The sequence below is a fragment of the Oncorhynchus tshawytscha genome, unplaced genomic scaffold (genome assembly GCF_018296145.1).
Source record: "Oncorhynchus tshawytscha isolate Ot180627B unplaced genomic scaffold, Otsh_v2.0 Un_contig_2371_pilon_pilon, whole genome shotgun sequence".
NCBI lineage: Eukaryota > Metazoa > Chordata > Actinopteri > Salmoniformes > Salmonidae > Oncorhynchus > Oncorhynchus tshawytscha.
This window is the reverse complement of record NW_024609230.1, coordinates 10,877-36,198: the sequence shown is the minus strand read 5'-3', so window position 1 is coordinate 36,198 and position 25,322 is coordinate 10,877. Positions and strand designations below refer to the sequence as shown.

General features: G+C 48.0%; 1 protein-coding gene across 6 annotated transcripts in view; it reads right to left on the bottom strand.

Annotated features, from left to right (window-relative positions):
* The window catches only part of hdac9b (histone deacetylase 9b), a 64,528-nt gene extending 63,679 nt beyond the window's left edge, over nucleotides 1-849 (bottom strand). For 2 of the 6 annotated variants that reach the window (XM_042314570.1, XM_042314571.1), the window contains exon 1: nucleotides 209-849. In XM_042314570.1, the coding sequence (XP_042170504.1) occupies nucleotides 209-317 (109 nt within the window). In that variant the 5' untranslated portion in view covers nucleotides 318-849. The remainder of the gene's footprint in view (nucleotides 1-208) is intronic. The other 4 variants (XM_042314568.1, XM_042314567.1, XM_042314569.1 and 1 more) reach the window with 4 other exon arrangements.
* Nucleotides 850-25,322: the final 24,473 nt, after the last annotated feature.

The window sequence follows — 25,322 nt, the reverse complement described above, 5'->3', positions numbered from 1 at the left end:
ATGAAACCGAGGGAGAGGGAGGTAGTGAGTGAGAGAGTGAGAGAAAAGAGAGAGAGAGAGAGAGTGGGAAATAAGGAGAGAGAGCGGCAGACCGCCAGATGAAGAGAAACAGAGAGAGAGGATAAGAGTGCTGTAAAAATCCAGAGGAAAAAGAGAAAGATAGGCTATCCCTTTAGGAGCAGAGAGAGAGCATGGTGGGTCTGGTCACCTGAGTTAACATTGTGCATCTTCTGCTGGTCCAAGAGTTGCTGGTGGACAACGAGCTTGTTTGTTGTGGTGGAGAAATTTGACTCGCTCTCGTAAATCGTCTGCAGCATACTCCACTCAGCGCTCAGGTCGCATCGCAAGTCCTGCTCTTCCTGTCCCTAAAGAGCCAACCCTCTCACAGCAGTGCACTCAGGGGAACGACCACGACGGCGTACGGAGACTAGAGACAGAAACAACTCTCCTCCTTTTCCTCTGAGGAAACTCTCTCTCTCTTGCTGTGCTGAAACGCAATACAATAACCACACCACACACTCCCTCTGTGAGGCTTTCCCCACTATACTGTGACTACACAGCACCATAGAACACAGAGCTTCAGTCAAGAAGTCCCTGTTCAGACAGAGTTAGAAGATGACTTGCAGTCTGATTCTCTTCTCTTGTTGTGACACTGAGCTACTACCCTGCTCTTATTCCCTCTGATCTCTCTCTCTGTCGTCTCTCTCTCTCGTCTGTCTGTCTTCTCCTCTCTGTTCCTCTCTCAGTAATGTCTGAGCGGTGAGAGTGAGCCTGCCTGTGTTTCAACCTTCCAGTGGGGGGTGTACTAGTCAGAGATGAGCTAAGCCGTGCACTGTTTACCCGTCCACCTCTCACAGGAAAGTAATGCTTGAGCCGGAGAGGGTGCAAGCTTCATTTGCATGTGAATTAACAACAGCGTGGCCCACAGGTGACAGAAATAGAACAATGGCCGGCCCCAGCTATAAATAGGAGGGCCGAGGCGAGGGGATTGGAGCAGCATTGATGCGTTTAAAAATACCTCCACCAAACACAGCTGTCTCTTCTACAGCTCTACAGCTAGATTCCTGCCAGAAGGCATGTCTCCTGACTGACTCTCTCCCTCCCTCTCTCCCAGAGCAGAGCCCAGCCAAGCTGCAGATGGAGGCTCACTGCTTGATTCCTCTCTCTCCCCCTCTCTCTCTCTTGCTCTTTTTTCTCTCACTCTTTCTCTCATTTAAACTCTATTTATCTCTCTCTCCTTTCTCATTCCCTCTATTTATCTCTCATCTCTCTCTCCCTCTCTCTCTACCCTCTCTCAACTGGGATTCTTCATTTCTTTCTCTCGTACAAGATTCATCCTTCTATCCCTTTTTCCAAAACATACTATCTAAATCACATATATTTCCTCATCCGTACAAGGTCTTGCTACTGTTGTTTTTCTTTCATGGTAGTTTATGGTGCCTGTGATATTCTGTATTTTGACAACGTAACTTCTATTCTTATTGGCAGCCCATTTCTGATAGGTTGGTTATTAGTTCAAGCAGCCCATTTCTGATAGGTTGGTTATTAGTTCAAGCAGCCCATTTCTGATAGGTTGGTTATTAGTTCAAGCAGCCCATTTCTGATAGGTTGGTTATTAGTTCAAGCAGCCCATTTCTGATAGGTTGGTTATTAGTTCAAGCAGCCCATTTCTGATAGGTTGGTTATTAGTTCAAGCAGCCCATTTCTGATAGGTTGGTTATTAGTTCAAGCAGCCCATTTCTGATAGGTTGGTTATTAGTTCAAGCAGCCCATTTCTGATAGGTTGGTTATTAGTTCAAGCAGCCCATTTCTGATAGGTTGGTTATTAGTTCAAGCAGCCCATTTCTGATAGGTTGGTTATTAGTTCAAGCAGCCCATTTCTGATAGGTTGGTTATTAGTTCAAGCAGCCCATTTCTGATAGGTTGGTTATTAGTTCAATCTCAAGATGATTGGTTAGTCATTGAGAGTAACAAACCAGCACCATATTCTGCATGTTAAAAAAACACATGTATTATATAACTAACTGTGTCAAACCCCCCAGATCACCCTGACCTAACCACCTGACCAAGTGGAATAGTAACTATTATCTCAGATTGTAGGATGGAGAGAGAGCAGGGGTCAGTGTGCATCCAGGACACTGCAGATGTAAGATCTTCATTCCAGCCAGTTTGCTATAACAGGAAACAAATCCTGCAGCAACAAGAAATGTGAATTATTGTGTGGATTATAATTCATGGGTATTTTTTATGAAGGCGTTAAAACATGCTTCATCAGGGCAAATCAAGTCTTACATTTTAACGTGAAAATGACAAACTTTAGAACCTTTTTAAAACCCTGAATACACTACAAGTTGGCCTTTCCTGCCGTGCAGGAACATTCTCAGCTACAAAATAGGGTTAACCCTAACCCTAAACCTAACCCTAACCCTAACCCTAACCTAACCCTCTAACCCTAACCCTAACCCTAAACCTAACCCTAACCCTAACCCTAACCCTAACCCTAACCCTAACCCTACACTACAAGTTTGCCTTTCCTGCCGTGCAGGAACATTCTCAGATACAAAATAGTCATCAAATTAAGATCCTAAATCTGTACTGCTCTTGAGGAAGCATGCCCTGAGCCAGCCAATCGTGTGAGGAAGCATGCCCTGAGCCTGCTAATCGTGTAAGGAAGCTTGCCATGAGTCAGCCAATCATGTGAGGAAGGATGCCCTAAGGCAGTGGTTCCCAAAATGTTTATAGTCCTGTACCCCTTCAAACATTCAACCTCCAGCTGCGTACCCCCTCTAGCACCAGGGTCGGCACACTCTCAAAAGGGTCGGCACACTCTCAAAAGGGTCGGCTCTCAAATGCTGTTTCATTGTAAGCCTGCCACACTTACACGGTACATTTCTTAAACATAACAATGAGTGTGAGTTTTTGTCACAACTTCCCACAAAGCTCGTGGGAAGTGACAAAGAGCTCTTATAGGACCAGGGCACAAATAATAATGTAATAATAATAATTTATTTAGCCATCTTACATATAAAACTGTATTTGTTCATCAAAAATTGGCAATGACTCAACATGTTGGGTTGTATTGGAGAGAGTCTCAGTCTTAAATCATTTTCCACACACAGTCTGTGCCTGTATTTAGTTTTCATGCTAGAGAGGGCCGAGAATCCACTCTCACATAGGTACGTGGTTGCAAAGGGCATCAGTGTCTTAACAGCGGGATTTGCCAAGGCAGGATACTCTGAGCGCAGCCCAATCCAGAAATCTGGCGGTCCCTTCTGATTAAATTAAATTTTCACAGAACCGCTTGTTGCAATTTCAATGAGGCTCTCTTGTTCAGATATGGTAAGTGGACTGGAGGCAGGGCATGAAAGGTATATCGAATCCAGTTGTTTGTGTCATCTGTTTCGGGACAGTACCCAACTCACTCAGGTGCTTTGCTATATCACATTTGACATTGTCCGTAAGCTTGAGTTCATTTGCACACAAAGAATCATACAATGATGGAAAGACCTGTGTGTTGTCCTTGTTAAGCTTCCCACCATTAGCTCTGACAAATTGAAAACTCTAGTCATTGGCGACTCCATTACCCGCAGTATTAGACTTAAAGCGAATCATCCAGCGATCATACACTGTTTACCCGGGGGCAGGGCTACCGACGTTAAGGCTAATCTGAAGATGGTGCTGGCTAAAGCTAAAACTGGCAAGTGTAGAGAGTATAGAGATATTGTTATCCACGTCGGCACCAACGATGTTAGGATGAAACAGTCAGAGATCACCAAGCGCAACATAGCTTCTGCGTGCATATCAGCTAGAAAGATGTGTCGGCATCGAGTAATTGTCTCTGGCCCCCTCCCAGTTAGGGGGAGTGATGAGCTCTACAGCAGAGTCTCACAACTCAATCGCTGGTTGAAAACTGTTTTCTGCCCCTCCCAAAAGATAGAATTTGTAGATAATTGGCCCTCTTTCTGGGACTCACCCACAAACAGGACCAAGCCTGACCTGCTGAGGAGTGACGGACTCCATCCTAGCTGGAGGGGTGCTCTCATCTTATCTACCAACATAGACAGGGCTCTAACTCCTCTAGCTCCACAATGAAATAGGGTGCAGGCCAGGCAGCAGCCAGTCTGCCACTAGCACAGTCAGTGTAGTCAGCTCAGCTATCACCATTGAGACCGTGTCTGTGCCTCGACCTAGGTTGGGCAAAACTAAACATGGCGGTGTTCGCCTTAGCAATCTCACTAGGATAAAGACCACCTCCATTCCTGTCATTACTGAAAGAGATCATGATACCTCACATCTCAAAATAGGGCTACTTAATGTTAGATCCCTTACTTCAAAGGCAATTATAGTCAATGAACTAATCACTGATCATAATCTTGATGTGATTGGCCTGACTGAAACATGGCTTAAGCCTGATGAATTTACTGTTTTAAATGAGGCCTCACCTCCTGGCTACACTAGTGACCATATCCCCGTGCATCCCGCAAAGGCGGAGGGGTTGCTAACATTTACGATAGCAAATTTCAATTTACAAAAAAAAAAAAAACGTTTTCGTCTTTTGAGCTTCTAGTCATGAAATCTATGCAGCCTACTCAATCACTTTTTATAGCTACTGTTTACAGGCCTCCTGGGCCATATACAGCGTTTCTCACTGAGTTCCCTGAATTCCTATCGGACCTTGTAGTCATAGCAGATAATATTCTAATCTTTGGTGACTTTAATATTCACATGGAAAAGTCCACAGACCCACTCCAAAAGGCTTTCGGAGCCATCATCGACTCAGTGGGTTTTGTCCAACATGTCTCTGGACCCACTCACTGTCAAAGTCATACGCTGGACCTAGTTTTGTCCCATGGAATAAATGTTGTGGATCTTAATGTTTTTCCTCATAATCCTGGACTATCGGACCACCATTTTATTACGTTTGCAATTGCAACAAATAATCTGCTCAGACCCCAACCAAGGAACATCAAAAGTCGTGCTATAAATTCACAGACAACACAAAGATTCCTTGATGCCCTTCCAGACTCCCTCTACCTACCCAAGGACGCCAGAGGACAAAAATCAGTTAACCACCTAACTGAGGATCTCAATTTAACCTTGCGCAATACCCTAGATGCAGTTGCACCCCTAAAAACTAAAAAAATTCTCATAAGAAACTAGCTCCCTGGTACACAGAAAATACCCGAGCTCTGAAGCAAGCTTCCAGAAAATTGGAACGGAAATGGCGCCACACCAAACTGGAAGTCTTCCGACTAGCTTGGAAAGACAGTACCGTGCAGTACCGAAGAGCCCTTACTGCTGCTCGATCATCCTATTTTTCTAACTTAATTGAGGAAAATAAGAACAATCCGAAATTCCTTTTTGATACTGTCGCAAAGCTAACTAAAAAGCAGCATTCCCCAAGAGAGGATGACTTTCACTTTAGCAGTGATAAATTCATGAACTTCTTTGAGGAAAAGATTATGATTATTAGAAAGCAAATTACGGACTCCTCTTTAAACCTGCGTATTCCTCCAAACCTCAGTTGTCCTGAGTCTGCACAACTCTGCCAGGACCTAGGATCAAGAGAGACGCTCAAGTGTTTTAGTACTATATCTCTTGACACAATGATGAAAATAATCATGGCCTCTAAACCTTCAAGCTGCATACTGGAGCCTATTCCAACTAAACTACTGAAAGAGCTGCTTCCTGTGCTTGGCCCTCCTATGTTGAACATAATAAACGGCTCTCTATCCACTGGATGTGTACCAAACTCACTAAAAGTGGCAGTAATAAAGCCTCTCTTGAAAAAGCCAAACCTTGACCCAGAAAATATAAAAAACTATCAAATCTTCCATTCCTCTCAAAAATTTTAGAGAAGGCTGTTGCTCAGCAACTCACTGCCTTCCTGAAGACAAACAATGTATACGAAATGCTTCAGTCTGGTTTTAGACCCCATCATAGCACTGAGACGGCACTTGTGAAGGTGGTAAATGACATTTTAATGGCATCGGACCGAGGCTCTGCATCTGTCCTCGTGCTCCTAGACCTTAGTGCCGCTTTTGATACCATCGATCACCACATTCTTTTGGAGAGATTGGAAACCCAAATTGGTCTACACGGACATGTTCTGGCCTGGTTTAGATCTTATCTGTCGGAAAGATATCAGTTTGTCTCTGTGAATGGTTTGTCCTCTGACAAATCAACTGTAAATTTCGGTGTTCCTCAAGGTTCCGTTTTAGGACCACTATTGTTCTCACTATATATTTTACCTCTTGGGGATGTTATTCGAAAACATAATGTAAACTTTCACTGCTATGCGGATGACACACAGCTGTACATTTCAATGAAACATGGTGAAGCCCCAAAATTGCCCTCGCTAGAAGCATGTGTTTCAGACATAAGGAAGTGGATGGCTGCAAACTTTCTACTATTAAACTCGGACAAAACAGAGATGCTTGTTCTAGGTCCCAAGAAACAAAGAGATCTTCTGTTGAATCTGACAATTAATCTTAATGGTTGTACAGTCGTCTCAAATAAAACTGTGAAGGACCTCGGCGTTACTCTGGACCCTGATCTCTCTTTTGAAGAACATATCAAGACCATTTCAAGGACATCTTTTTTCCATCTACGTAACATTGCAAAAATCAGAAACTTTCTGTCCAAAAATGATGCAGAAAAATTAATCCATGCTTTTGTCACTTCTAGGTTAGACTACTGCAATGCTCTATTTTCCGGCTACCCGGATAAAGCACTAAATAAACTTCAGTTAGTGCTAAATACGGCTGCTAGAATCCTGACTAGAACCCCAAAATTTGATCATATTACTCCAGTGCTAGCCTCTCTACACTGGCTTCCTGTCAAAGCAAGGGCTGATTTCAAGGTTTTACTGCTAACCTACAAAGCATTACATGGGCTTGCTCCTACCTATCTCTCTGATTTGGTCCTGCCGTACATACCTACACGTACGCTACGGTCACAAGACGCAGGCCTCCTAATTGTCCCTAGAATTTCTAAGCAAACAGCTGGAGGCAGGGCTTTCTCCTATAGAGCTCCATTTTTATGGAACGGTCTGCCTACCCATGTCAGAGACGCAAACTCGGTCTCAACCTTTAAGTCTTTACTGAAGACTCATCTCTTCAGTGGGTCATATGATTGAGTGTAGTCTGGCCCAGGAGTGGGAAGGTGAACGGAAAGGCTCTGGAGCAACGAACCGCCCTTGCTGTCTCTGCCTGGCCGGTTCCCCTCTTTCCACTGGGATTCTCTGCCTCTAACCCTATTACAGGGGCTGGGTCACTGGCTTACTGGGGCTCTCTCATGCCGTCCCTGGAGGGGGTGCGTCACCTGAGTGGGTTGATTCACTGTTGTGGTCATCCTGTCTGGGTTGGCGCCCCCCTTGGGTTGTGCCGTGGCGGAGATCTTTGTGGGCTATACTCAGCCTTGTCTCAGGATGGTAAGTTGGTGGTTGAAGATATCCCTCTAGTGGTGTGGGGGCTGTGCTTTGGCAAAGTGGGTGGGGTTATATCCTTCCTGTTTGGCCCCGTCCGGGGTGACCTCGGATGGGGCCACAGTGTCTCCTGACCCCTCCTGTCTCAGCCTCCAGTATTTATGCTGCAGTAGTTTATGTGTCGGGGGCTGGGGTCAGTTTGTTATATCTGGAGTACTTCTCCTGTCCTATTCGGTGTCCTGTGTGAATCTAAGTGTGCGTTCTCTAATTCTCTCCTTCTCTCTTTCTTTCTCTCTCTCGGAGGACCTGAGCCCTAGGACCTGAGCTCCAGGACTACCTGACATGATGACTCCTTGCTGTCCCCAGTCCACCTGGCCATGCTGCTGTTCCAGTTTCAACTGACCTGAGCCCTAGGACCATGCCCCAGGACTACCTGACATGATGACTCCTTGCTGTCCCCAGTCCACCTGGCCATGCTGCTGCTCTAGTTTCAACTTCCACCTGACTGTGCTGCTGCTCCAGTTTCAACTGTTCTGCCTTATTATTATTCGACCATGCTGGTCATTTATGAACATTTGAACATCTTGGCCATGTTCTGTTATAATCTCCACCCGGCACAGCCAGAAGAGGACTGGCCACCCCACATAGCCTGGTTCCTCTCTAGGTTTCTTCCTAGGTTTTGGCCTTTCTAGGGAGTTTTTCCTAGCCACCGTGCTTCTACACCTGCATTGCTTGCTGTTTGGGGTTTTAGGCTGGGTTTCTGTACAGCACTTTGAGATATCAGCTGATGTACGAAGGGCTATATAAATAAATTTGATTTGATTTGATTTGAATGCAGACAGAGAAGAGCTCCAACTTCTTCATCACAGCCTCAGTTTTGTCTCACACATTGAATATAGTTGCGACTACAGAGAGTCCCTGTAATCCTAGATTCAGATCATTCAGTCGAGAAAAAACATCACCCAGATAGGCCAGTCGTGTGAGAAACTCGTCATCATGCAAGTGGTCAGACAAGTGAAAATTATGGTCAGTAAAGAAAACTTTAAGCTTGTCTCTCAATTAAAAAAAACTTGTCAATACTTTGCCCTGTCATCAAGGCAAAGGGTGGCTATTTGAAGAATCTCAAATATAAAATATATTTTAATTTGTTTAACACTTTTTTGGTACAACCTGGTATTTCAAAATGTGGAAAGCATCAGCCTGACTACCATTGCTCAGACTCTGACCAAACACAGAGTTGGAATGAAACAGTTTTACACACTTTTGAAAGGAACAGTGAGCGGGTCAAGGAACTCCGGCACCAATACGTCCAGGTATGATGTCTATCCAATATGTCTAGTTCTATAGTGAGTTTTACACTATGCTACTCTACATGTAAACATAGGTTACAGTACATACAGTAGGACACACTGAAAAGCATTTACACATACTGTGTTTGATTTCTTTCAGAGAGTCATGGAGGTGGAGGCTAATCAGACCCCATAATGAAATAATGTATGTAGACGAGGCAGGGTTTAACCTGGCATAAGCACATCGGCAGGTAGGAAACGTCATAGAGAAAAGGGCCACTGTTGACGTGCCGGGTCAGAGAGGAGCAAATATCACAATGTGTGCTTCAACCTCGAGTGCTGGTTTGGTCCTGCAGAAATGCCAGATTGGTCCCTGCAACACTGAGCACCTTCTTTTGTGTTTAGATGACCTCCACCAACAACTGGTGCCAGAAGCAGAAAGGGAACAGGTGGGAGGAAACATGAGGACATTGTGATTACATGGGACAATGTAGCATTCCACCATTCACATGCAATCACAAACTGGTTTGGAAGCCCATCCAAGAATGCCGCCCCCCCCCCACTCACCGCTCCCCAAACTTTTTTCTGCCTGGAGGTGGAAAGTGTATGATCATCGGTCACATGACCAAATGTCCCTCCTGGATGCAATGAATGCCGTCTGCAGAGACATCTCAGCTGAAGACTGCCAGGGGTGGATGAGGCATGACAAGCGTTTCTATCCAAGATGCAGAGACATTTCAGCTGAAGACTGTCAGGGGTGGATGAGGCAGGACAAGCGTTTCTATCCAAGATGCAGAGACATTTCAGCTGAAGACTGCCAGGGGTGGATGAGGCAGGACAAGCGTTTCTATCCAAGATGCAGAGACATTTCAGCTGAAGACTGCCAGGGGTGGATGAGGCATGACAAGCGTTTCTATCCAAGATGCAGAGACATTTCAGCTGAAGACTGTCAGGGGTGGATGAGGCATGACAAGCGTTTCTATCCAAGATGCAGAGACATTTCAGCTGAAGACTGCCAGGGGTGGATGAGGCAGGACAAGCGTTTCTATCCAAGGTGCATAGCGAGAGACGACATAAGATGTGGACGAGAACATGTGGCCAAATGTTGAAAAATGGTATAGATTAGAACAGGACGGGCATGTATGTTGGATGTGTTGTTGAACCAAAGGCCATGTATGTTGGATGTGTTGTTGAACCAAAGGCCATGTGTGCTGGATGTGTTGTTGAACCAAAGGCCATGTATGTTGGATGTGTTGTTGAACCAAAGGCCATGTATGTTGGATGTGTTGTTGAACCAAAGGCCATGTATGTTGCTTCTACACCTGCATTGCTTGCTGTTTGGGGTTTTAGGCTGGGTTTCTGTACAGCACTTTCAGATATCAGCTGATGTACGAAGGGCTATATAAATACATTTGATTTGATTTGATTTGTTGGGTGTGTTGTTGAACCAAAGGTGATGTATGTTGGATGTGTTGTTGAACCAAAGGCCATGTATGTTGGATGTGTTGTTGATCCAAAGGCCATGTATGTTGGATTTCTTGTTGATCACTGGCAGCAATTTCATGTTGCTAATAACGCTTTTACTGCAGCACTTCCTATTTGTTTCTACTGTACATTCTATGAAGTAAAGATCACTCATTCACTTTTAGATGGTATGTTGCCAAAATTGCATACATTCGACACTCGAAACTGAATTATAAAAAACTATGGATTTCATATTGTCTAATGTCTGCAGGTAGAACTGAAACATGAAAAGTAATGCAGTTTTTGTAATGCCATCAACTGTTAGTATTTTGAAAGTCGTTGTGCTAAGATTGACTATATGCTCCTCTTAGATAGAAAACATGTGCTAGTGTTTTGACAGAATGATTAGATATTGAGTCCGGTTTACCGTGTGTTGATAGAGTTAGTGTATGTAGAGAAAGTGTTTTTGTATTTTGAAATGTATTTAATGAACAAAATGTGGTTTTGAGCAGAACATTAACTATTTGGCTAATTGTGTGTTGCTGTGTTTAAGAGTTTAGAAAAAGTATCTTAAGTATAGGTAAATGCTTGTTAGCGACTGTAAAAAACTGTAACAGCTTTCAGCTTTGCTTCCGTTGTCCTTGTCTAAAACACAGGACAACACTGTCCCTTTCATAGTCTTTCATGTGACACAACAGGTTTTTTTAAAACACAAACTACTGCATCAGAACTAGGTCACTAGGGAGTGCTGTGCATTGATAGCATTACAGAGCAAAGGAGGCTGGTGGCACCTTAATGGGGAGGACGTGCTTGTGGTAATGGCTGGAGCGGAATGAGTGGAAGGGTATCAAATACATCAAACACATGGTTTCTATGGTTTCCATGTGTTTGATGCCATTTCATTTGCTCCGTTCCAGCCATTATTATGAGCCGTCCTCCCCTCAGCAGCCTCCACTGGTACAGAGGAACAAAATAGTTCATTGTTTGATAATACATCCACATGATCTGTTTGAATGGCAGGGGGAAGGAAGCAATCGCTTTGGTCTGGCTCTAAAACAGAACAGTGTATTATTCCATCAGAGCCCCGTAGAGAACCAATAACATGATAATTAGACTCATAACATACACGTCAGGTCGAGTGTTCTCTCTGACCACTGATAGACGCAGGCCTGACTTACTGGCTAAGTGGGTCTGAGATACTGGCTAAGCAGGCTTGAGTTACTGGCTAAACTAGCGGGCTGAGTTACTGTCTAAGCTAGCGGGCTGAGTTACTGGCTAAGTTAGTGAGTTGAGTTACTGGCTAAGCTAGCGGGCTGAGTTACTGGCTAAGTTAGTGAGTTGAGTTACTGGCTAAGCTAGCGGGCTGAGTTACTGGCTAAGCTACCGGGCTGAGTTACAGGCTAAGTTAGTGGTTTGAGTTACAGACTAAGTTAACGGGCTGAGTTACTGGCTAAGTTAGTGAGTTGAGTTACTGGCTAAGCTAGCGGGCTGAGTTACTGGCTAAGCTACCGGGCTGAGTTACAGGCTAAGTTAGTGGGTTGAGTTACAGACTAAGTTAGCGGGCTGAGTTACTGGCTAAGCTAGCGGGCTGAGTTACTGGCTAAGCTAGCGGGCTGAGTTACTGGCTAAGCTAGCGGGCTGAGTTACTGGCTAAGCTAGCGGGCTGAGTTACTGGCTAAGTTACCGGGCTGAGTTACAGGCTAAGTTAGTGGGTTGAGTTACTGGCTAAGATAACGAGCTATGCCTTTAAAATTGTCATCTTCTTTTCCTTCATAATTTGACCTGTCCTCCAGCCAGGGGCGTGAAGCCAGCACAGTGCTATTTATAGAGTCCTGCTCAGCGCTTTTATGACTCTACAGGCAGGGGAGAGAGAGAGAGGGCGAGAGAGAGAAGGAGAGACAGAGAGAGAAAGAGAGAAAGGAGTTGGACTGTGTTATTTCAGCTGGCCAAACAGTTAAACCCTCAATGCTTTTATTACAACACAACATGGGAAACACAGAATAGGGAATGCACAGCTCACAGACTAGGCTATACTCAAGTGGCAAAAACATCTATGTCATTTTGGAATAAAACGAAATGATCATATTTGTTTCTGTTATATTAAACAGCGTCATACTGTAGCCAATACACTCGTTTTCTTTTTCTTAATAAAGCAATGAGCATTTGGACAGCCTTGGGAATTATCAGCTACCTAAAAGCTATGTGATCGCAATGTTGTGTTTGGAGAGCCATGCATACTGTACATCATTGTATCTATTCTAGTGAGATTTAAATTTATCTATCCTAGTAAGATTTATCTATCTGCCTGGCTAACCTAAAGTACCTACATCATGGAAAACACGGTCTACAATTAGTGATTGTTTTTATCTCCACAGGCGACATAATCCCCAGTAAATTAGGGCAATTAGAGTTAGGAAACTGGTGCCGGGAGGGGAGTGGGGGATTAAAGATCTGTCAGTCTTGCAATGTAAATAGTAAAGTTGTCTGTCTTTAATATATGTTTTATTATGTGTATGGACATCGTGGCGTAAAAATGTAATAATAATAAACACAACTGCACCATCTGTCACAGTGACAGACCAGCTCTGATCCTAAAGCCTAGAGACCTGGAGCTGTCACAGTGACAGACCAGCTCGGATCCTAAAACCTAGAGACCTGGAGCTGTCACAGTGACCCACCAGCTCTGATCCTAAAGCCTAGAGACCTGGAGCTGTCACAGTGACAGACCAGCTCTGATCCTAAAACCTAGAGACCTGGAGCTGTCACAGTGACAGACCAGCTCTGATCCTAAAGCCTAGAGACCTGGAGCTGTCACAGTGACCCACCAGCTCTGATCCTAAAGCCTAGAGACCTGGAGCTGTCACAGTGACCCACCAGCTCTGATCCTAAAACCTAGAGACCTGGAGCTGTCACAGTGACAGACCAGCTCTGATCCTAAAGCCTAGAGACCTGGAGCTGTCACAGTGACAGACCAGCTCTGATCCTAAAACCTAGAGACCTGGAGCTGTCACAGTGACAGACCAGCTCTGATCCTAAAACCTAGAGACCTGGAGCTGTCACAGTGACCCACCAGCTCTGATCCTAAAACCTAGAGACCTGGAGCAGTCACAGTGACAGACCAGCTCTGATCCTAAAACCTAGAGACCTGGAGCTGTCACAGTGACAGACAAGCTCTGATCCTAAAACCTAGAGACCTGGAGCTGTCACAGTGACAGACCAGCTCTGATCCTAAAACCTAGAGACCTGAGGCTGTCACAGTGACAGACCAGCTCTGATCCTAAAACCTAGAGACCTGGAGCTGTCACAGTGACAGACCAGCTCTGATCCTAAAACCTAAAGACCTGGAGCTGTCACAGTGACCCACCAGCTCTGATCCTAAAACCTAGAGACCTGGAGCTGTCACAGTGACAGACCAGCTCTGATCCTAAAGCCTAGAGACCTGGAGCAGTCACAGTGACAGACCAGCTCTGATCCTAAAGCCTAGAGACCTAGAGCTGTCACAGTGACCCACCAGCTCTGATCCTAAAAACTAGAGACCTGGAGCTGTCACAGTGACACACCAGCTCTGATCCTAAAACCTAGAGACCTGGAGCTGTCACAGTGACCCACCAGCTCTGATCCTAAAACCTAGAGACCTGGAGCTGTCACAGTGACCCACCAGCTCTGATCCTAAAACCTAGAGACCTGGAGCTGTCACAGTGACAGACCAGCTCTGATCCTAAAACCTAGAGACCTGGAGCTGTCACAGTGACAGACCAGCTCTGATCCTAAAACCTAGAGACCTGGAGCTGTCACAGTGACAGACCAGCTCTGATCCTAAAACCTAGAGACCTGGAGCTGTCACAGTGACAGACCAGCTCTGATCCTAAAACCTAGAGACCTGGAGCTGTCACAGTGACAGACCAGCTCTGATCCTAAAACCTAGAGACCTGAGGCTGTCACAGTGACAGACCAGCTCTGATCCTAAAACCTAGAGACCTGGAGCTGTCACAGTGACAGACCAGCTCTGATCCTAAAACCTAGAGACCTGGAGCTGTCACAGTGACAGACCAGCTCTGATCCTAAAACCTAGAGACCTGGAGCTGTCACAGTGACAGACCAGCTCTGATCCTAAAACCTAGAGACCTGGAGCTGTCACAGTGACAGACCAGCTCTGATCCTAAAACCTAGAGACCTGGAGCTGTCACAGTGACAGACCAGCTCTGATCCTAAAACCTAGAGACCTGGAGCTGTCACAGTGACAGACCAGCTCTGATCCTAAAACCTAGAGACCTGGAGCTGTCACAGTGACAGACCAGCTCTGATCCTAAAACCTAGAGACCTGGAGCTGTCACAGTGACCCACCAGCTCTGATCCTAAAACCTAGAGACCTGGAGCTGTCACAGTGACAGACCAGCTCTGATCCTAAAACCTAGAGACCTGGAGCTGTCACAGTGACAGACCAGCTCTGATCCTAAAACCTAGAGACCTGGAGCTGTCACAGTGACAGACCAGCTCTGATCCTAAAACCTAGAGACCTGGAGCTGTCACAGTGACAGACCAGCTCTGATCCTAAAACCTAGAGACCTGGAGCTGTCACAGTGACAGACCAGCTCTGATCCTAAAACCTAGAGACCTGGAGCTGTCACAGTGACAGACCAGCTCTGATCCTAAAACCTAGAGACCTGGAGCTGTCACAGTGACAGACCAGCTCTGATCCTAAAACCTAGAGACCTGGAGCTGTCACAGTGACAGACCAGCTCTGATCCTAAAACCTAGAGACCTGGAGCTGTCACAGTGACAGACCAGCTCTGATCCTAAAACCTAGAGACCTGGAGCTGTCACAGTGACAGACCAGCTCTGATCCTAAAACCTAGAGACCTGGAGCTGTCACAGTGACAGACCAGCTCTGATCCTAAAACCTAGAGACCTGGAGCTGTCACAGTGACAGACCAGCTCTGATCCTAAAACCTAGAGACCTGGAGCTGTCACAGTGACAGACCAGCTCTGATCCTAAAACCTAGAGACCTGGAGCTGTCACAGTGACAGACCAGCTCTGATCCTAAAACCTAGAGACCTGGAGCTGTCACAGTGACAGACCAGCTCTGATCCTAAAACCTAGAGACCTGGAGCTGTCACAGTGACAGACCAGCTCTGATCCTAAAACCTAGAGACCTGGAGCTGTCACAGTGACAGACCAGCTCTGATCCTAAAACCTAGAGACCTGGAGCTGTCACAGTGACAGACCAGCTCTGATCCTAAAACCTAGAGACCTGGAGCTGTCACAGTGACCCACCAGCTCTGATCCTAAAACCTAGAGACCTGGAGCTGTCACAGTGACAGACCAGCTCTGATCCTAAAACCTAGAGACCTGGAGCTGTCACAGTGACAGACCAGCTCTGATCCTAAAACCTAGAGACCTGGAGCTGTCACAGTGACCCACCAGCTCTGATCCTAAAACCTAGAGACCTGGAGCTGTCACAGTGACAGACCAGCTCTGATCCTAAAACCTAGAGACCTGGAGCTGTCACAGTGACAGACCAGCTCTGATCCTAAAACCTAGAGACCTGGAGCTGTCACAGTGACCCACCAGCTCTGATCCTAAAACCTAGAGACCTGGAGCTGTCACAGTGACCCACCAGCTCTGATCCTAAAACCTAGAGACCTGGAGCTGTCACAGTGACAGACCAGCTCTGATCCTAAAACCTAGAGACCTGGAGCTGTCACAGTGACAGACCAGCTCTGATCCTAAAACCTAGAGACCTGGAGCTGTCACAGTGACCCACCAGCTCTGATCCTAAAACCTAGAGACCTGGAGCTGTCACAGTGACAGACCAGCTCTGATCCTAAAACCTAGAGACCTGGAGCTGTCACAGTGACCCACCAGCTCTGATCCTAAAACCTAGAGACCTGGAGCTGTCACAGTGACCCACCAGCTCTGATCCTAAAACCTAGAGACCTGGAGCTGTCACAGTGACAGACCAGCTCTGATCCTAAAACCTAGAGACCTGGAGCTGTCACAGTGACAGACCAGCTCTGATCCTAAAACCTAGAGACCTGGAGCTGTCACAGTGACAGACCAGCTCTGATCCTAAAACCTAGAGACCTGGAGCTGTCACAGTGACAGACCAGCTCTGATCCTAAAACCTAGAGACCTGGAGCTGTCACAGTGACAGACCAGCTCTGATCCTAAAACCTAGAGACCTGGAGCTGTCACAGTGACAGACCAGCTCTGATCCTAAAACCTAGAGACCTGGAGCTGTCACAGTGACAGACCAGCTCTGATCCTAAAACCTAGAGACCTGGAGCTGTCACAGTGACAGACCAGCTCTGATCCTAAAACCTAGAGACCTGGAGCTGTCACAGTGACAGACCAGCTCTGATCCTAAAACCTAGAGACCTGGAGCTGTCACAGTGACAGACCAGCTCTGATCCTAAAACCTAGAGACCTGGAGCTGTCACAGTGACAGACCAGCTCTGATCCTAAAACCTAGAGACCTGGAGCTGTCACAGTGACAGACCAGCTCTGATCCTAAAACCTAGAGACCTGGAGCTGTCACAGTGACAGACCAGCTCTGATCCTAAAACCTAGAGACCTGGAGCTGTCACAGTGACAGACCAGCTCTGATCCTAAAACCTAGAGACCTGGAGCTGTCACAGTGACAGACCAGCTCTGATCCTAAAACCTAGAGACCTGGAGCTGTCACAGTGACAGACCAGCTCTGATCCTAAAACCTAGAGACCTGGAGCTGTCACAGTGACAGACCAGCTCTGATCCTAAAACCTAGAGACCTGGAGCTGTCACAGTGACCCACCAGCTCTGATCCTAAAACCTAGAGACCTGGAGCTGTCACAGTGACAGACCAGCTCTGATCCTAAAACCTAGAGACCTGGAGCTGTCACAGTGACAGACCAGCTCTGATCCTAAAACCTAGAGACCTGGAGCTGTCACAGTGACCCACCAGCTCTGATCCTAAAGCCTAGAGACCTGGAGCTGTCACAGTGACAGACCAGCTCTGATCCTAAAACCTAGAGACCTGGAGCTGTCACAGTGACAGACCAGCTCTGATCCTAAAACCTAGAGACCTGGAGCTGTCACAGTGACAGACCAGCTCTGATCCTAAAACCTAGAGACCTGGAGCTGTCACAGTGACAGACCAGCTCTGATCCTAAAACCTAGAGACCTGGAGCTGTCACAGTGACCCACCAGCTCTGATCCTAAAACCTAGAGACCTGGAGCTGTCACAGTGACCCACCAGCTCTGATCCTAAAACCTAGAGACCTGGAGCTGTCACAGTGACCCACCAGCTCTGATCCTAAAACCTAGAGACCTGGAGCTGTCACAGTGACCCACCAGCTCTGATCCTAAAACCTAGAGACCTGGAGCTGTCACAGTGACCCACCAGCTCTGATCCTAAAACCTAGAGACCTGGAGCTGTCACAGTGACCCACCAGCTCTGATCCTAAAACCTAGAGACCTGGAGCTGTCACAGTGACAGACCAGCTCTGATCCTAAAACCTAGAGACCTGGAGCTGTCACAGTGACAGACCAGCTCTGATCCTAAAACCTAGAGACCTGGAGCTGTCACAGTGACCCACCAGCTCTGATCCTAAAACCTAGAGACCTGGAGCTGTCACAGTGACCCACCAGCTCTGATCCTAAAACCTAGAGACCTGGAGCTGTCACAGTGACACCAGCTCTGATCCTAAAACCTAGAGACCTGGAGCTGTCACAGTGACAGACCAGCTCTGATCCTAAAACCTAGAGACCTGGAGCTGTCACAGTGACAGACCAGCTCTGATCCTAAAACCTAGAGACCTGGAGCTGTCACAGTGACAGACCAGCTCTGATCCTAAAACCTAGAGACCTGGAGCTGTCACAGTGACCCACCAGCTCTGATCCTAAAACCTAGAGACCTGGAGCTGTCACAGTGACAGACCAGCTCTGATCCTAAAACCTAGAGACCTGGAGCTGTCACAGTGACAGACCAGCTCTGATCCTAAAACCTAGAGACCTGGAGCTGTCACAGTGACCCACCAGCTCTGATCCTAAAACCTAGAGACCTGGAGCTGTCACAGTGACCCACCAGCTCTGATCCTAAAACCTAGAGACCTGGAGCTGTCACAGTGACAGACCAGCTCTGATCCTAAAACCTAGAGACCTGGAGCTGTCACAGTGACAGACCAGCTCTGATCCTAAAACCTAGAGACCTGGAGCTGTCACAGTGACCCACCAGCTCTGATCCTAAAACCTAGAGACCTGGAGCTGTCACAGTGACCCACCAGCTCTGATCCTAAAACCTAGAGACCTGGAGCTGTCACAGTGACCCACCAGCTCTGATCCTAAAACCTAGAGACCTGGAGCTGTCACAGTGACAGACCAGCTCTGATCCTAAAACCTAGAGACCTGGAGCTGTCACAGTGACAGACCAGCTCTGATCCTAAAACCTAGAGACCTGGAGCTGTCACAGTGACAGACCAGCTCTGATCCTAAAACCTAGAGACCTGGAGCTGTCACAGTGACCCACCAGCTCTGATCCTAAAACCTAGAGACCTGGAGCTGTCACAGTGACAGACCAGCTCTGATCCTAAAACCTAGAGACCTGGAGCTGTCACAGTGACAGACCAGCTCTGATCCTAAAACCTAGAGACCTGGAGCTGTCACAGTGACCCACCAGCTCTGATCCTAAAACCTAGAGACCTGGAGCTGTCACAGTGACAGACCAGCTCTGATCCTAAAACCTAGAGACCTGGAGCTGTCACAGTGACCCACCAGCTCTGATCCTAAAACCTAGAGACCTGGAGCTGTCACAGTGACAGACCAGCTCTGATCCTAAAACCTAGAGACCTGGAGCTGTCACAGTGACCCACCAGCTCTGATCCTAAAACCTAGAGACCTGGAGCTGTCACAGTGACAGACCAGCTCTGATCCTAAAACCTAGAGACCTGGAGCTGTCACAGTGACCCACCAGCTCTGATCCTAAAACCTAGAGACCTGGAGCTGTCACAGTGACAGACCAGCTCTGATCCTAAAACCTAGAGACCTGGAGCTGTCACAGTGACCCACCAGCTCTGATCCTAAAACCTAGAGACCTGGAGCTGTCACAGTGACCCACCAGCTCTGATCCTAAAACCTAGAGACCTGGAGCTGTCACAGTGACAGACCAGCTCTGATCCTAAAACCTAGAGACCTGGAGCTGTCACAGTGACAGACCAGCTCTGATCCTAAAACCTAGAGACCTGGAGCTGTCACAGTGACCCACCAGCTCTGATCCTAAAACCTAGAGACCTGGAGCTGTCACAGTGACAGACCAGCTCTGATCCTAAAACCTAGAGACCTGGAGCTGTCACAGTGACCCACCAGCTCTGATCCTAAAACCTAGAGACCTGGAGCTGTCACAGTGACAGACCAGCTCTGATCCTAAAACCTAGAGACCTGGAGCTGTCACAGTGACAGACCAGCTCTGATCCTAAAACCTAGAGACCTGGAGCTGTCACAGTGACAGACCAGCTCTGATCCTAAAACCTAGAGACCTGGAGCTGTCACAGTGACAGACCAGCTCTGATCCTAAAACCTAGAGACCTGGAGCTGTCACAGTGACAGACCAGCTCTGATCCTAAAACCTAGAGACCTGGAGCTGTCACAGTGACAGACCAGCTCTGATCCTAAAACCTAGAGACCTGGAGCTGTCACAGTGACAGACCAGCTCTGATCCTAAAACCTAGAGACCTGGAGCTGTCACAGTGACAGACCAGCTCTGATCCTAAAACCTAGAGACCTGGAGCTGTCACAGTGACCCACCAGCTCTGATCCTAAAACCTAGAGACCTGGAGCTGTCACAGTGACAGACCAGCTCTGATCCTAAAACCTAGAGACCTGGAGCTGTCACAGTGACAGACCAGCTCTGATCCTAAAACCTAGAGACCTGGAGCTGTCACAGTGACAGACCAGCTCTGATCCTAAAACCTAGAGACCTGGAGCTGTCACAGTGACAGACCAGCTCTGATCCTAAAACCTAGAGACCTGGAGCTGTCACAGTGACAGACCAGCTCTGATCCTAAAACCTAGAGACCTGGAGCTGTCACAGTGACAGACCAGCTCTGATCCTAAAACCTAGAGACCTGGAGCTGTCACAGTGACCCACCAGCTCTGATCCTAAAACCTAGAGACCTGGAGCTGTCACAGTGACCCACCAGCTCTGATCCTAAAACCTAGAGACCTGGAGCTGTCACAGTGACAGACCAGCTCTGATCCTAAAACCTAGAGACCTGGAGCTGTCACAGTGACCCACCAGCTCTGATCCTAAAACCTAGAGACCTGGAGCTGTCACAGTGACAGACCAGCTCTGATCCTAAAACCTAGAGACCTGGAGCTGTCACAGTGACAGACCAGCTCTGATCCTAAAACCTAGAGACCTGGAGCTGTCACAGTGACCCACCAGCTCTGATCCTAAAACCTAGAGACCTGGAGCTGTCACAGTGACAGACCAGCTCTGATCCTAAAACCTAGAGACCTGGAGCTGTCACAGTGACCCACCAGCTCTGATCCTAAAACCTAGAGACCTGGAGCTGTCACAGTGACAGACCAGCTCTGATCCTAAAACCCCTAGAGACCTGGAGCTGTCACAGTGACCCACCAGCTCTGATCCTAAAACCTAGAGACCTGGAGCTGTCACAGTGACAGACCAGCTCTGATCCTAAAACCTAGAGACCTGGAGCTGTCACAGTGACCCACCAGCTCTGATCCTAAAACCTAGAGACCTGGAGCTGTCACAGTGACCCACCAGCTCTGATCCTAAAACCTAGAGACCTGGAGCTGTCACAGTGACACCAGCTCTGATCCTAAAACCTAGAGACCTGGAGCTGTCACAGTGACAGACCAGCTCTGATCCTAAAACCTAGAGACCTGGAGCTGTCACAGTGACCCACCAGCTCTGATCCTAAAACCTAGAGACCTGGAGCTGTCACAGTGACAGACCAGCTCTGATCCTAAAACCTAGAGACCTGGAGCTGTCACAGTGACAGACCAGCTCTGATCCTAAAACCTAGAGACCTGGAGCTGTCACAGTGACCCACCAGCTCTGATCCTAAAACCTAGAGACCTGGAGCTGTCACAGTGACCCACCAGCTCTGATCCTAAAACCTAGAGACCTGGAGCTGTCACAGTGACAGACCAGCTCTGATCCTAAAACCTAGAGACCTGGAGCTGTCACAGTGACAGACCAGCTCTGATCCTAAAACCTAGAGACCTGGAGCTGTCACAGTGACAGACCAGCTCTGATCCTAAAACCTAGAGACCTGGAGCTGTCACAGTGACAGACCAGCTCTGATCCTAAAACCTAGAGACCTGGAGCTGTCACAGTGACCCACCAGCTCTGATCCTAAAACCTAGAGACCTGGAGCTGTCACAGTGACCCACCAGCTCTGATCCTAAAACCTAGAGACCTGGAGCTGTCACAGTGACCCACCAGCTCTGATCCTAAAACCTAGAGACCTGGAGCTGTCACAGTGACCCACCAGCTCTGATCCTAAAACCTAGAGACCTGGAGCTGTCACAGTGACAGACCAGCTCTGATCCTAAAACCTAGAGACCTGGAGCTGTCACAGTGACCCACCAGCTCTGATCCTAAAACCTAGAGACCTGGAGCTGTCACAGTGACCCACCAGCTCTGATCCTAAAACCTAGAGACCTGGAGCTGTCACAGTGACAGACCAGCTCTGATCCTAAAACCTAGAGACCTGGAGCTGTCACAGTGACCCACCAGCTCTGATCCTAAAGCCTAGAGACCTGGAGCTGTCACAGTGACAGACCAGCTCTGATCCTAAAACCTAGAGACCTGGAGCTGTCACAGTGACCCACCAGCTCTGATCCTAAAACCTAGAGACCTGGAGCTGTCACAGTGACAGACCAGCTCTGATCCTAAAACCTAGAGACCTGGAGCTGTCACAGTGACAGACCAGCTCTGATCCTAAAACCTAGAGACCTGGAGCTGTCACAGTGACCCACCAGCTCTGATCCTAAAACCTAGAGACCTGGAGCTGTCACAGTGACCCACCAGCTCTGATCCTAAAACCTAGAGACCTGGAGCTGTCACAGTGACAGACCAGCTCTGATCCTAAAACCTAGAGACCTGGAGCTGTCACAGTGACCCACCAGCTCTGATCCTAAAACCTAGAGACCTGGAGCTGTCACAGTGACAGACCAGCTCTGATCCTAAAACCTAGAGACCTGGAGCTGTCACAGTGACCCACCAGCTCTGATCCTAAAACCTAGAGACCTGGAGCTGTCACAGTGACAGACCAGCTCTGATCCTAAAACCTAGAGACCTGGAGCTGTCACAGTGACCCACCAGCTCTGATCCTAAAACCTAGAGACCTGGAGCTGTCACAGTGACACCACCAGCTCTGATCCTAAAACCTAGAGACCTGGAGCTGTCACAGTGACCCACCAGCTCTGATCCTAAAACCTAGAGACCTGGAGCTGTCACAGTGACCCACCAGCTCTGATCCTAAAACCTAGAGACCTGGAGCTGTCACAGTGACCCACCAGCTCTGATCCTAAAACCTAGAGACCTGGAGCTGTCACAGTGACAGACCAGCTCTGATCCTAAAACCTAGAGACCTGGAGCTGTCACAGTGACCCACCAGCTCTGATCCTAAAACCTAGAGACCTGGAGCTGTCACAGTGACAGACCAGCTCTGATCCTAAAACCTAGAGACCTGGAGCTGTCACAGTGACAGACCAGCTCTGATCCTAAAACCTAGAGACCTGGAGCTGTCACAGTGACAGACCAGCTCTGATCCTAAAACCTAGAGACCTGGAGCTGTCACAGTGACAGACCAGCTCTGATCCTAAAACCTAGAGACCTGGAGCTGTCACAGTGACCCACCAGCTCTGATCCTAAAACCTAGAGACCTGGAGCTGTCACAGTGACAGACCAGCTCTGATCCTAAAACCTAGAGACCTGGAGCTGTCACAGTGACAGACCAGCTCTGATCCTAAAACCTAGAGACCTGGAGCTGTCACAGTGACCCACCAGCTCTGATCCTAAAACCTAGAGACCTGGAGCTGTCACAGTGACAGACCAGCTCTGATCCTAAAACCTAGAGACCTGGAGCTGTCACAGTGACCCACCAGCTCTGATCCTAAAACCTAGAGACCTGGAGCTGTCACAGTGACCCACCAGCTCTGATCCTAAAACCTAGAGACCTGGAGCTGTCACAGTGACAGACCAGCTCTGATCCTAAAACCTAGAGACCTGGAGCTGTCACAGTGACCCACCAGCTCTGATCCTAAAACCTAGAGACCTGGAGCTGTCACAGTGACAGACCAGCTCTGATCCTAAAACCTAGAGACCTGGAGCTGTCACAGTGACAGACCAGCTCTGATCCTAAAGCCAAGAGACCTGGAGCTGTCACAGTGACCCACCAGCTCTGATCCTAAAACCTAGAGACCTGGAGCTGTCACAGTGACCCACCAGCTCTGATCCTAAAACCTAGAGACCTGGAGCTGTCACAGTGACCCACCAGCTCTGATCCTAAAACCTAGAGACCTGGAGCTGTCACAGTGACAGACCAGCTCTGATCCTAAAGCCTAGAGACCTAGAGCTGTCACAGTGACCCACCAGCTCTGATCCTAAAACCTAGAGACCTGGAGCTGTCACAGTGACAGACCAGCTCTGATCCTAAAACCTAGAGACCTGGAGCTGTCACAGTGACCCACCAGCCAGCTCTGATCCTAAAACCTAGAGACCTGGAGCTGTCACAGTGACAGACCAGCTCTGATCCTAAAACCTAGAGACCTGGAGCTGTCACAGTGACCCACCAGCTCTGATCCTAAAACCTAGAGACCTGGAGCTGTCACAGTGACAGACCAGCTCTGATCCTAAAACCTAGAGACCTGGAGCTGTCACAGTGACAGACCAGCTCTGATCCTAAAACCTAGAGACCTGGAGCTGTCACAGTGACCCAGCTCTGATCCTAAAACCTAGAGACCTGGAGCTGTCACAGTGACAGACCAGCTCTGATCCTAAAACCTAGAGACCTGGAGCTGTCACAGTGACAGACCAGCTCTGATCCTAAAACCTAGAGACCTGGAGCTGTCACAGTGACCCACCAGCTCTGATCCTAAAACCTAGAGACCTGGAGCTGTCACAGTGACCCACCAGCTCTGATCCTAAAACCTAGAGACCTGGAGCTGTCACAGTGACCCACCAGCTCTGATCCTAAAACCTAGAGACCTGGAGCTGTCACAGTGACCCACCAGCTCTGATCCTAAAACCTAGAGACCTGGAGCTGTCACAGTGACAGACCAGCTCTGATCCTAAAGCCTAGAGACCTAGAGCTGTCACAGTGACCCACCAGCTCTGATCCTAAAACCTAGAGACCTGGAGCTGTCACAGTGACACACCAGCTCTGATCCTAAAACCTAGAGACCTGGAGCTGTCACAGTGACCCACCAGCTCTGATCCTAAAACCTAGAGACCTGGAGCTGTCACAGTGACCCACCAGCTCTGATCCTAAAACCTAGAGACCTGGAGCTGTCACAGTGACCCACCAGCTCTGATCCTAAAACCTAGAGACCTGGAGCTGTCACAGTGACAGACCAGCTCTGATCCTAAAACCTAGAGACCTGGAGCTGTCACAGTGACCCACCAGCTCTGATCCTAAAACCTAGAGACCTGGAGCTGTCACAGTGACAGACCAGCTCTGATCCTAAAACCTAGAGACCTGGAGCTGTCACAGTGACAGACCAGCTCTGATCCTAAAACCTAGAGACCTGGAGCTGTCACAGTGACAGACCAGCTCTGATCCTAAAACCTAGAGACCTGGAGCTGTCACAGTGACCCACCAGCTCTGATCCTAAAACCTAGAGACCTGGAGCTGTCACAGTGACAGACCAGCTCTGATCCTAAAACCTAGAGACCTGAGCTGTCACAGTGACCCACCAGCTCTGATCCTAAAACCTAGAGACCTGGAGCTGTCACAGTGACAGACCAGCTCTGATCCTAAAACCTAGAGACCTGGAGCTGTCACAGTGACCCACCAGCTCTGATCCTAAAACCTAGAGACCTGGAGCTGTCACAGTGACCCACCAGCTCTGATCCTAAAACCTAGAGACCTGGAGCTGTCACAGTGACCCACCAGCTCTGATCCTAAAGCCT